The sequence below is a fragment of the Myxocyprinus asiaticus genome, chromosome 21 (assembly GCF_019703515.2).
Source record: "Myxocyprinus asiaticus isolate MX2 ecotype Aquarium Trade chromosome 21, UBuf_Myxa_2, whole genome shotgun sequence".
In the NCBI taxonomy this organism is placed as follows: Eukaryota; Metazoa; Chordata; class Actinopteri; order Cypriniformes; family Catostomidae; genus Myxocyprinus; species Myxocyprinus asiaticus.
The window spans coordinates 45,743,577-45,757,795 of record NC_059364.1 but is presented as its reverse complement, the minus strand read 5'-3'; the positions used below and the strand labels follow the sequence as shown (position 1 = coordinate 45,757,795).

General features: G+C 42.7%; 1 protein-coding gene across 3 annotated transcripts in view; it reads left to right on the top strand.

The window, feature by feature from the left end:
- The window catches only part of si:ch1073-291c23.2 (uncharacterized protein LOC799862 homolog), a 49,713-nt gene extending 40,351 nt beyond the window's left edge, over positions 1–9,362 (top strand). For all 3 annotated transcript variants that reach the window (XM_051647490.1, XM_051647489.1, XM_051647488.1), the window contains one exon: positions 3,640–9,362. In XM_051647490.1, coding sequence (XP_051503450.1) covers positions 3,640–3,678 — 39 coding nt within the window. In that variant the 3' untranslated portion in view covers positions 3,679–9,362. The remainder of the gene's footprint in view (positions 1–3,639) is intronic.
- Positions 9,363–14,219: the final 4,857 nt, after the last annotated feature.

The following is a 14,219-nucleotide window of genomic DNA, read 5'->3' as shown; positions in this document are numbered from 1 at the left end:
TAGCTACTATAACAGTGTCATTTAGAAAATGGCCTTGGTCAAGTGAACAAATAAGCCCATAATTCCTAAACAAAAACTCAGAACTTCATGAAATTAGGTGTGCACATGCGACATATGATTCTAAACAAGCATGCATACTTTTATGGAGATCGGACCATAGGTGGTGCTATGAGCTTTAAAAAGCTTTAAAAACCATGTATTTCCTAAGTAAATTGCCTGTATTGGCTGAAAATGGTCTACTCCATCTATGATCCAGGTGGTTACATGCTTGCTAAATAAAACATAATACCTTTTTACACATGTGCTTAAAGGCCTTAAACCACTTGAACCCTGTTAATTGCTGCCCACAGCTATATATTTTATTTTATTTTTATTTTATTTTTTCTGCCCTAAAATTGTCTGGGCATCAGAGACTGTAAGTCGTAGAGATTCCAAATTTGGCAGGATGGTCCCAATATGAAAAGTTATCAAATGAATTTTGAAATTCTGATTTATCGTCAAACGGTACGCCAAAACGTTCGTAATGAATGTGTCCATTTGACTAAAATGGTTATAACTTTTGAACAAACTGAGATATTATCACCAAATATGGTACACATATGTATGGGCTCGTTCTGAGGACACACAAAATGTTGCACACCTTTGCCTCTTGGTAGCGCTATAATAATTAAAAAGCTGAAAATGTCTCTAACTATGGAACCGTTAGTCCGATCGACTTGAAATTTTGCATGCACTGTCTTTGTCCAAGGTGTCATCAAGGTCTATGAGAACAGTTGCATATTTTGAAAACATTGCCACCATCAACCAATCAGCTTTCAGCAGCTTTTATAGTCAATTTGTGTAATTTGGCATCCACTGGATCGTTTCTGTGAATTCTGATTATTTTGGTAATTTTTTCACATGTGCTTGGACCCCGATGATTGCCGCTTTCAGCTATATTTTATAGTTTTATTATCTCCCCTGAGGTCCACTGTTATTGTTAGTAAAGTTTTTTTTTTGCATTAAAACAGTCATAATTTAGTAATATATGATCAAGTCCCACCCTGTTTTTGGCCCTATGTCTGAAATGCTGGGTTTTGGACTAAGTGCCTCCTTAAAATTTCAATGTAAATGCCCACTGTTCTGATTGGCTAACATCATGCAGCCCCTCAAATACAGCCATTTTTTAACTCAATCAGAAGAGAATGAACCAGCTCAATAACATTATAAAACAATGTCAGGGTTTACACATAATACACATCCAACACATTGCATCCGAATATACTGTATTAAACTGTTCATCTCAAGCACAACTGTTAAAACTCACACCCTGTCTACACCAGACACAAGAGTGGCTTCAAAAGCAATAGAACCCATTATAATAAATGATGCTGTCTACCATGGAAGTGTTCATTGCGATGCATAGTGTTGCGCCGACAGTAAACAGATGTCCCATTCCATTTTGTGCTGCATGCGCTGGCGCTACTACTGCCAACTACACAAATAAACGGTTAAGAAAGTTTGTGTCGATGCGCCTGGTGTAGACAGCTTCAAGCCGTTGCATTGTGTCGCGTCAACGGACGCAGTCGGTGTAAACAGGATGTCAGCACCATAAACTATCACACAGTCATGACATATGAAATATTCATGAATTAAACTGTTTACTCATGGTTTTTGCAATCACGTCCAAGTTTTTTAACTGCCCCATCCTTTAATAACAGTTCCTTTGCAAAGACTGAATCGTACATACAATTGAGCCGACCATACAATTCACTCTAATATACACTGAAGACATATCCACATCCAGTTTCCAGTATCATTCCTTCATGTTTTCATACAAAAAACAACTAAAAATAGTGCAGATGGGCAAAAGAATGTGTCCTTGACAGAGAGCTTCTCCTCTTCAGAGTTGTAACTTGACACCGTATCTTTTAAAAATGGCCAGAGATATGTATCAAGCAGTCAGAGACGTCTGTCTGTGCATGTTTATGTAGAAAAACATTTAAATCCAGACAGGCATGAAGGTGTCCTGTGTAAGTCCATTTAGGATGGACGGGGCCAAGGGTGCAATGACGGAAAAATAGGCATTGGATATGCAGATGTATTTGGTCCTTGTGACGTCACAAGTTCCACAAATTCCAAATGAGCTGTTTTTGTAGCTTGGTTTAAATAAATGCTCTTATTCTATTAAGGAGGAAGTTTTCAGTTCTGAAACTTCCAGTATGTTTTTATAGTACAATGACCTATTATATGTAAAAAAGATCAAGCTGTCGAAGTTAATGCATTGATGCAATATTCCTTTTTTAACACCATTAATGCACGTGCTTATATGACCCTTTTAATAAACCATGCATTGACTGTCATGAAAGCAGATGGTGGGAGACATTATGCTGAGACCTGTGCCAAGCATTTTATAAATGTAGCAAAGCAGGGGAACATTTAGAATGAAGTGAGCACACAAAATACACAGTTTGATAGTGCTTGTAACATGATTGCAGCGGCCATTTGAACACCTGCCTTGCACTGCGCACCAGAGGTTTAGAACTTGCCAATGTGTCCAGGAATGATAAAGTTTGCCGGATAAAGTGGAAAAAATCCACTCATCTCATCTCTAAGCACACACATTTGAAGCTCTGTTAATTCAGGTATTACACTAAATTACTTTGAATTCTGCTTGTAAAATATCATGTTTGTGCTTAGATTAAATGCAAGTACAATTAAGATAAATGGTGCGCGTTTTATGCGCTTTTTCTTCTTTTACCTTTTGCGCTATATCATGCAATAATACACTGACACAGGCCTAATTATTAATGCGTCATTAATGAGTCTCTCCCGCAAAATCCAACACAAGTGGTCAAAAAAAGAAGCATAATACAACCAGTGATAATGGTGATGTGTCTCGCTTGTCCTCTTCTGATTGAATCACCCCAAACGGGTGTGAGCTGCTCTTTTATGTTGTTTGTTTACATGTTATCATGAATTAAGTCTCCCATTGAGTTTGTGCATGAATTTTGGGATCTACTCACCTGTGAATCAACCAATGCGCTAAAGGAAGAGTTTTAAACTGGCATGCGAGACTTGAATAACACAGGCTGCTTTTGAACTTCGCAAACTGTTGGAAAAATCCTCCGTGGCAGCGCAGCACAAACAATTTTTGAAATTGTCAGACATTTCCAGCTAACGGAAACCGTGCTGCGCACAGTCTCTAAGGTTCTGTCACAGTGTCCCTGCATAATAGTGCATTTGGTAGTGCACTAGCCACTGTAGAACAGCAGAAGATGCAGGTAATCTACACTGTCTTTAGCCTATTTAATCCCACCAAACAGGGTGAAAGGGGTCTAAAAGGAGTTGCTGATGTATTTTACACAGAGTTGTCAATTTTAAATGACAGTGCAGACATTTTTTTTTTTTCGCATGAGCGGTGCAAATAGTCACATGATTAGAGCTATTTCATTTGTATGTTTAGTGCTCTTCTAAACATTATGTCTGTTAAAACACCATAAAAGGAAGCAAATATGTCCTGTCATAATACACATACAATATATTTTTACATATTTTGAATTGTGCTGTTCATTTTCTGTTATACCAACTCTATTGGTAGGGCAAGTACTAAGGTTTAGAATAAGATGAGGTAATTGAAGCATGTGCTTCTCTTTGCAGGCTGTTGTTGTGATGTGTAACCTGCCTTCAGTTGAGTGAACGAACCATCTAAGAAAACCAAATTCACCTGAACATCCACTGGCATCCATATTTTTTACATTACTGCCATCTGGGAGTTCATTTATAAAATTCTACATTTCTAAAAAGTACTAAACCTAATGTCTGCTAATGCTACATTTAAACAGATAGTACTCTAAAGGGTTTGCTTATGTCACTAAAATAACACATCATAGTGTACTACTAGAACATAAAAAAGACAAATGTTGGAGCACCCCCGTTTCAGGAATGGTGCTCGGAGATGGGGAGAGTGGCGGCCTTAGAGGAGGGGTCTTATAGAAGACTGGGGAATCCGGATCTGTTTGTGGGAAAATGGGGTGGATATTTAGCATTCTTGGAGGGTTCTCGGGTGGAATAGTGGAGAGAGAGGGGTAACTGTCAGTGTGTGTGTTTTTTATATTTGTATATATATGTATTTTTATTATTATTATTATTATTATTATTATTATTATTATTATTATCTTTTTTCATCTTTTAGTTGTTTGGTTTTTGTTTTTGTATTCTTCTATATGTGTTCATCTAAGACCACAGAGATGTTTGTTGAGGTTTGGGGTTGGGGTCGGGGAGGAGGAGGGGTGGTAGTGGGTGTTAAAGTTGATTTTGTGTATTAATAATTATGTTTTGTTTTCCTGTGTTTGAACTAACATTAAATAAAAATGTTAATCGTAAATAAAAAATAAAAAAGACAAATGTTTATGCATCAACTTCTGTTTTGTATGATTCTAAATTGTGTATAATTAACTGTTAACTGTTAATTGTCTGCTCAACCGGTGCAGTATTACATTGGCCATGTTTACAGCTGGTATTAAGATGCCTCTCAGAGGGTTGCCAACCATCCCGTATAATACGGAATCATCCCGTATTTGAGGGAAACAAGTTGCGTTCTGTATGAAATCCATACGGGAAACCTTTTGTCCCGTATTTTAGTGTCTCCCACCCAAACTGCAGAGAATGTTTAATAAATCATGAAAATGGACCTAAAACACACCTTTGAAGTGAGTTGTGTGAGATATCGGCTGTTAAAAGTTACATGGACACGACACTTGAGCGGCCTGGGAAAAGATCAATGAAAACCAGCGCACATGATAACTGTTTCTCACCATAGTGATTTAAAAAACACCAGTAATTAGACTACTTTGCATATTTCAGTGCTCGTTCTGGAAGAGAGATTCAGCTAAATGATGGTGAGAGATACTGCAGAACATTTTAAAAGTAGGCTTCAATACAGTACAGGTTTAGTAAAAAACACTTTTTTTTTTTTTTACTTTTTGTGATTTTTTTTATTTTACATTTCCCTTGTGATAAACACTTACTGACAAAACAACAACACTGTAATCCAAGGAGAAATACACTATTTCATGTAAAGCTTTTTCTCTCCCACAAAAAACAATTTTAATGGATGGTTACTACTAAGACTTGTCCTGAGACAAAAATACTATTTTTTATTATACTAAATATAAAATACTATTTTTGACACATTAGTCATATAGCCTTCTTTCTACAAACAGATGACCCAGATTTTTAGAGTTGGGGCACTCGAGTTCGGACTCGATGCAATTTTACTCGGACTTGACTCGGACTCAAGCCTTTGGGAGTCCAACTGAGTCCATGGCATTTGTGATGCAATGAAAAAAAATAAAAATAAATAAATAAATAAATCTATTTCTGCATGCAGCTGTAGCACCCCCTGAAGTCGTAGATGTAGCCAGAGTTTGTTTCACCATGTTAAGCAAAAACACGCACACACACGCACAGTCACACTCAATAGTCTACATTTAAATGTTACTATAAAGACTACAGTTTAACATGGATTAGGTGTGGTGGCATGACGAAAACATAAAGACAGGTATGTAGCCACTGTACTAGAAACAAGGCAGTTTCGCATGGCACGGGACCTGACAACTGGTAAAATTGCACATGCCATTTGTGCCTGCATTGCGGTTTCATCGTGATTAAGAACTTCAGATCAAGAACTTTATTGAGTCACCCACATCATGATAGTTTACTAAAAACAACATTTTAAAATACAATTCAGAAAAATAGTTTTAATATTGGTCTATTAAGTCTTTTTAGGCGTAATGTATCCACACATGGAGGCTTCTGTAGTCTCTTGTGATCCACGCAGTGTTGTCAGCTTGAAATGGTGCATAATAGCTCGATGAATTAACGGTGTACCTTTTTAAGTAAAAAAAATATTTAATGCTAAAGCAGACAGCAACTCTAAACAGATAAACAGCACCTAATTATTATTGATTTACTATTTTCAAAGCATTCAAAGCATACACTATAAAATTTATTATTCGATGGCAGAGTTTGTGTATGAAGCTACTTTATGTAACGAGTTGAATTTAGTTGGTTATTAAATTTTTAATTTAATTTAATTTTTACCACCGGGTAACTTATGCACATATTATTTTTGCCTATATCTTATATATATATATATATATATATATATATATATATATATATATATATACATTATATTGCCAAAAGTATTCGCTCACCCATCCAAATAATTGAATTCAGGTGTTCCAATCACTTCCATGGCCACAGGTGTATAAAATGAAGCACCTAGGCATGCAGACTGCTTCTACAAACATTTGTGAAAGAATGGGCCGCTCTCAGGAGCTCAGTGAATTCCAGCATGGTACTGTGATAGGATGCCACCTGTGCAACAAGTCCAGTCGTGAAATTTCCTCGCTACTAAATATTCCACAGTCAACTGTCAGTGGTATTATAACAAAGTGGAAGCGATTGGGAATGACAGCAACTCAGCCACGAAGTGGTAGGCCACGTAAAATGACAGAGCGGGGTCAGCGGATGCTGAGGCGCATAGTGCGCAGAGGTCGCCAACTTTCTGCAGAGTCAATCACTACAGACCTCCAAAGTTCATGTGGCCTTCAGATTAGCTCAAGAACAGTGCATAGAGAGCTTCATGGAATGGGTTTCCATGGCCAAGCAGCTGCATCCAAGCCATACATCACCAAGTGCAATGCAAAGCGTCGGATGTAGTGGTGTAAAGCAGGCCGCCACTGGACTCTAGAGCAGTGGAGACGCGTTCTCTGGAGTGACGAATCACGCTTCTCCATCTGGCAATCTGATGGACGAGTCTGGGTTTGGCGGTTGCCAGGAGAACGGTACTTGTCTGACTGCATTGTGCCAACTGTGAAGTTTGGTGGAGGGGGGATTATGGTGTGGGGTTGTTTTTCAGGAGCTGAGCTTGGCTGCTTAGTTCCAGTGAAAGGAACTCTGAATGCTTCAGCATACCAAGAGATTTTGGACAATTCCATGCTCCCAACTTTGTGGGAACAGTTTGGGGATGGCCCCTTCCTGTTCCAACATGACTGCGCACCAGTGCACAAAGCAAGGTCCATAAAGACATGGATGAGCGAGTTTGGTGTGGAAGAACTTGACTGGCCTGCACAGAGTCCTGACCTCAACCCGACAGAGCACCTTTGGGATGAATTAGAGCGAAGACTGCGAGCCAGGCCTTCTCGTCCAACATCAGTGTCTGACCTCATAAATGCGCTTCTGGAAGAATGGTCAAAAATTCCCATAAACACACTCCTAAACCTTGTGGAAAGTCTTCCCAGAAGAGTTGAAGCTGTTATAGCTGCAAAGGGTGGGCTGACGTCATATTAAACCTTATGGATTAAGAATGGGATGTCACTTAAGTTCATATGTGTCTAAAGGCAGATGAGCGAATACTTTTGGCAATATAGTGTATATATATATATATATATATATATATATATATATATATATATATATATATATATATATAAAACACTTTTGAAGGACAATTCTGTTAAATTTAAGACTCAATATTATTATTTTTCATGTTTTTGCGGTTAAAGAAGACCTCATTGAAATTCTTTGGTTGGTATTTAAAGATTCCATAATGACTGTAGACTAACGCGACTGCCGCTCAAGCAAATATCAAATATTTTTATCTTTGGCGTCAGCTGCTGCCAGACGCACACGGATTCATCAGGGATTTAGGTGCATGAGCAGCACGCAGAACTGTTTTCCACTAATGAACTATGTCTGTGTTAAATGGCCCCAATATTAGCAGTAGGCTTTTCCAGTGTTTTTGGATATAACATTTGCAGTCAAATCGTGAGATGTCAGCGAGTGCTAATGACTACTATGTTGTCTCATTTGTATGTGTTTTCCCAAACCAGTCGGCAGGTAGAGTCTCACAGTATAGACTATTATTTCTTTAGATAGGGATCATTTTAGATAAAACTAAACTAAATTGAAAGGACAAATTGAAAATGTAGTAGAAATAAAAACTAAATTAAAATTAAAACAAGTTTAATTTACTTTAGTCTATGTTTGTTTTTGTCAAGTTTTTGTTACATTTATATATTGAAAAATAGTTTTTCTTAGTTGTGAAAGTTAAAATAAGCTTAAAATATTGATGTTGAGTTTACGGTTACAATTTTCAAATTCATTCGGACTCAACTCAGACTCCGCCTGTTATGGACTCGGTCTTGAGTCCGACTCGGCCCCTTTTGGACTCGGACTCGACTCGGACTCGAACACAACACAAAAAATTTTTTAACAGGAAGCCGGTTCTTTGAGCTATAAAAATGGAAAAGGCTTAAGTTAATTATTTGGAAGAAAATGCTTCATATAAAAAATATTGTCTTTCTCTATTGATTGCAGCTTAGTTCTTTTGACAAAAAAATCATGTTTATTAAAAGTGAATATTGATAGAAATTAGTTTTTTCCTGGACATTGTATTAAAGTTTTCATTTTAAGTGTATTAGGGGCTGTTCACATGGTCACACCGAACATATTTTTGTGTCTGTCTGCCCTGTTTTTTAATGATTTTCTATGTAAACAAGCTTTAGGTGGATCTCATGCTGGAGCCTCGCTGGAAAAAAAGTGTTCCGTATTTAAAGCTGGAATGTCCCATATTTGGCTGGTAGAAAGTTGGCAACCCTACTCTCAGGTGATCTGATCACAAGTGTTCAGTGCTAAATGCAGGTGTAAACAGGGTCCAAAGCGGTTTTTGATCGAATCACTGAAGCCACATTTACATGTGTCCAAATCAGACTCTAAACACTAATGCATCCTGATGTGTCCCTGACAGGACCGCATACTCGCCTGTCAATCAGCAATGCAACCAAAACCACATGTTTAAAGTTGATGCTTATGTATGACTTTAAAAGGAAACAGTTCAATCAAATAATCTGGAAAAACTCAAAAAGACTTTATAGAGTATTTTAAGTATGGCATATGCAGTGAAATATCATTCGCTTTAGATAAAAGTTTGTGCTAAATAAATAAATGTAAATGAATGAATGTGAAGTGACCACATGCTCTGTTAATACAGATACTGCAGTACAGAGACTAAAATAACGATGAACATTCCCTTTTTAATGTCATTTGTAATGGATTAAAGCATGCTCTGTTTAAGAGCAACAATGTGCCATTATTTCTGTTTAATCATAATGCAGTGACACTGATGAATTTAGTGATGTATACGGTCATGAAATCACAACATTTTAAAATTACAATACTGACATCTGTGGTGTTTTGTTTACAGCTGGAATAATCTTTCTACACATTATGGTCTTTTTTATATTCTTCCATTTGTTGTTCTTTTGTACAATGTGTCTCATGTTTTGTACTTGAATAAATAATCAACTCTGACAGTATTGTGCAGCCTCATTCTTGATTTCTGGAATGAAGAACCAAAGTATTGTTAGTAATAATCTGGATAATGTGCATAATGTAGTTAAAAATAAGCAGGAAATGCACTTTCCCTACAACAATACCAGAAACATTCGGTAGCAATCTTTTATAACACATCTATTAAGGTGGCTCTACATCCATTCTTAATCATTCAGTTTGTGTGTGTGTGTGCGTGCCCACAAGGTTACTGTACATGTAGCTTATTGTGATAAAGAAGCATACTTGGAAATTTAATCTACGTAGGTCTACTATCTGCAAACACACTGTTCACTTGATGTTGTGAGAGGACCATGAGTCTGTTATGAACAGTTTTCCATAAAAGTGTTCATAATGCTCACTGTGTACAGTGGTGTGCTAAACAGTACAAGGCCTATCTGTTGATACTGTTTGTGTCAATGTACTTGTAAAGCTCATCTGACACTCTGATCAGGTACAATTAAACATTCTGGGCAGGATATATATGTGGAGTGTGTTCTCCCTTTAACACAACACTTGGGAAATCATTCATTAACACGGATGTCCAAATTTATTTATTTTTTTAAATACATAAATTCACCATATGTTAATGTCAAAAGGAAACTAAATTTAATACAAAAATATAAAAACATTGTTTCATTAAAAATATCTTTGTCTTACAAACACATTTAAACCTTCATTATATAGTTGACCCTTGCCTGAATGTATGCCAAGGTGGTTTGATTATGTTTGTTTACCCAAGAGTTCCCTGTTTGTCACTCACTCGACGTTGTGTCGATGTAGTGACACTAGGGGTTCGCTCTTGAGAGCCCCAATCACCTCTGATTTATTCAGAAAAGGCCACTGAGAATTGCCGAGTGGAATTTGCATGCCACTCTCCGCCCCGGACATACGGCTATAAAAGGAGATGGCATTCACCACTCATTCAGACTTGATCTTCGGAGCTGAGTGCATGTTTTGTATTCATCCTGTCACCTCATTCCATACTGCTGGATTTAAGGCGCAGATCAGCGGTCACTATCACACAGTCGAGTGTTATTTTCCCCTGGGCTCTTCGGCAGCTGAGTTCACAGGTGTAAAGAGCAATTTCTAAAAGAGTAAGTTCCTCTAAAAGAGCTTGCACAAACAATTGGCATCTTTTTAAAGATGTCCTTTCGCCTTTGTGCTACTGGGTGCGGCCGTTATCTCTCCCCATCAGACGGCCAGGAAATCTGTCTTTAATGCTTGGGTCGCCAGCACGCTGAGGCAGCGTTTGTGGATGGGACATGTTCTCATTGTGAGAATATGCCCATGAGAACATAGCGGTCGCGGCTCTCTACTTTCTTTATGAAGCAGAGAGCCACCACGGCTGCTCCCCAACCCGGTCTGTCCTGTGTTGAAGCAAATCACCATGGGCGATTTGGGGGTGTCTATGGGAGTCTATCCACCGGCTCAGTCCCCGCGGACCTCCCATACCCCAGCACGCTTGTTCTGCCCGGTAGAGTTCACGTGCGAGGCAGGCGGTCCGCCTCAGGGAGAATTTAATGTCTTGTTCGGGGCTCACGATGAGGATGAATTATCGGTCGCTGCATCGGAGGGTGTGCTGCTGCTTTCGGAAGTGGACAAATCCGCTGTTGGGCAGTAGAGCTCAGGACGAGGCAGAATGCTGAGTTAGCAGCCGTGCTTGCCCGGGCAGCTATGAACATCAGGCTTGAGTGGAACCCTCCGCCCTGCCCTGAGCATTCTCATGGCCACGTCCCGCCCCAGTGCCGTTCTTCCCAGAAGTGCACGAGGAGCTCACGAAGTCGTGGAAGGCACTTTTCTCCACCCGTACACGCTTCGCGGGTTCGTTCATCAAGACTACCATCGACGGCGGGGTGGCCAAGGGATATGTCCAGCTCCCCCAGGTAGAGCCCGCAAGGCGCAGCCACCTGGAGGAACCGATCAAGGCTCCCTCCAAAGCTTGTAAGTTTACTTCGTCATTAGTGGCGAAGGCTTACAATGCCATAGGCCAGGCCACCTCCGCCCTGCATGCCATGGCCATCCTGCAGGTCCACCAGGCCAAAGCACTTAAAGATTTGCATGAAGATAGGACTGACCCGGGGCTGATGCAGGAAGTGCGTACCGACCTCGCTCTATGGGCAACGAAAGTCACGGCGCGTGCCCTGGGTCGGACGATGTCCACCTTGGTGGTCCAAGAGTGACACATGTGGCTCAACCTTGCGGAGATGCGTGATGCGTGAGAAGGTTCGCTCTCTCCATGCGCCCATCTCCCAAAGGGGGCTCTTCGGCGACACTGTCAAGTACTTCACCCATCAGTTCTCGATGGTGAAAAAGCAAACAAATCCTGCCACGGCACGACTTGGCCGCCTACAGACCTCCGAAGTCCCGCGCTCCTTCTGCCCCTCGCCAATGCCGTCCTCCTGCGGCATTGGCCCTGGCTCCCTCACCATCGGAGCCCTCCCACAGGAGGGTGGCACTGCCTGCCCATCAGCCAGCCGCTAAGAACCCTGGACAGGCTTCGAAGCGGCCCTGAGACCCTGAGGTTGCTGGCACTAACCCAGGTGAGCGTACGTGCTCCACTCCTGCCCCTGAGCCAGCACGAGGCGAGCACACCTCCGCCTATAACATCGCTGGGTACCCACTGGGCCCCGGCACCCAACTCATCGCTAAACTCGTCCTCACTTCCTTGGTCATTCTCTTATGCTCAGCCCTCTAGGCTCTCGCTCTCGCGACGGCCAGGCACTGAAAATACTTTCAGTCAGCGAGTGGGATGCGAGCACCTCGTGTTCCCTTGTTTTCTGCTAGAGGGAAGCCGGCAAACAGGTAAGTTCGGCGGTTCTTGGGGCTGCTCGCCTGCCCCAACCGCCGCCCACCGTTGCGGGCCAGTAGAGCAGCTTGCCACCCCCGGACGGTCTTCCCGATGGGGCATCGGCTCTGCCTCGCCACTAACCACCCACCCCGGGCATGATAAATCCGGTCACCTGGTTAGCACTCCCCAGCCCGTCGCGATGGCTTATCAGGACAATCCATCTCGGCTACGTGATCCAGTTCACCAGACGCTCGCCCAGGTTCAGTGGCATCCTCTTCACCTCGGTGCGAAGCGAGGATGCCTCAGTCCTTCGGGCGGAGGTTGCTACCTTTCTGGTGAAGGGAGCGATAGAGCCCGTCCCTCTAGCTGAGACACACAAGGGTTTCTACAGCCTTTATTTTATCATGCCCAAAAGAGGGGGTGGGCTGCGCCCAATTCTGGATCTGCGTATCTTGAACAGGGCCTTACACAGGCTTCCGTTCAAGATGCTAATGCAGAAGTTCATCATGGCGTCAGTGCGACATCAGGATTGGTTTGCGGCCATCGACCTGAAGTACTTCCATGTATCGATCCTTCCTCGACACAGACCGTTTCTTTGGTTTGCTTTCGAGGGGCGAGCATACCAGTACAAGGTCCTCCCTTCTGGTCTGTCCCTGTCCCCTCGCGTCTTTACCAAAGTTACAGAGGCTGCCCTGGTCCTGTTAAGGTAGAAGGGCATACGCATCCTCAATTATCTCGACAGCTGGCTGATCCTAGCCCACTCACGAGATCTACTGTGGGCACACAGGGACCTTGTGCTTCAGCACCTCAACAGACTGGGGCTTCAGGTCAACTGGGAAAAGAGCAAGCTCTCCCCTGTGCAGAGCATCTCTTTTCTCAGCGTGGAACTGGACTCACCATGATGGCACGCCTCATGAAAGAGCATGCTCAGTCAGTGCTGGCCTGCCTAAAAATCTTCAGGTGGAAGACAGCAGTGCCACTGAAACAATTTCAGAGGCTCCAGGGGCATATGGCATCCTCGGTGGTGGTACTTCCCCTCAGGTTGATTCATATGAGACCGCTCCTACACTGGCTACAGACTCAAGTCCCTAGGTGGGCATGGCGCCACAGCACCCAGCATGTGTTAATCACGCCAGGGTGCTGCCACACCTTCAGCCCCTGGTCAGACCTGACATTCCTACGGGCAGGGGTTCCCTTAGAGCAGGTCTCGATGCATGTCGCTGTCAAGACAGATGCCTCAAATTCAGGCTGGGGCAGGCAGTGTCACGCTCTGGACGGGGCCCCGCCTGCAATGGCATATCAACTGCTTAGAGTTGATAGCAGTATTGCTGGCCCTGCGGAGGCTTCGGCTGTTGATTCAGGGCAAGCATGTGTTGGTCCAGACGGACAACAGAGCAGCCGTGGCATACATAAACTGCCAGGGTGGCGTACGCATTCGTTGCATGTCGCAACTCACCCGCCACCTCCTCCTTTGGAGTCAGCAGATGTTGAAGTCTCTGCGAGCCACTCACATCCAGGGCAACCTCAATCGTGCAGCGGATACGCTCTCATGACAGGTAACGCTCCGCAGAGAGTGGAGACTCTACCCCCATGTAGTCCAGCTGATTTGGGAGAGATTCAGGGAGGCACAGGCAGACCTGTTCGCCTCCCAAGAGTCCTCTCATTGCCCCTTTGGTACTCCCTGTCCGAGGCTCCCCTCGGCACAGATGCCTTGGTGCACAGCTAGCCTCGGGGTCTGCACAAGTACGCATTTCCCCCAGTGAGCCTCGTTGCACTGACATTGTGCAAAGTCAGGGAGGATGGGGAGCAAGTTCTGATGGTTGCACCGTACTGGCCCAACCGGACTTGGTTCCCAGACCTGATGCTCCTGGCAGTAGCCCCTCCCTGGCGTATTCCCCTGAGGCGGGACCTTCTCACTCAGGGGCAGGGCACGATCTGGCACCTGCGGCCAGACCTCTGGAACCTCCATGTCTGGCTCCTGGATGGGATGCGGAAGAACTAGCAGGCCTTTCGCCAGCGGTGATAGACATGATCACTCAGGCCAGAGCCC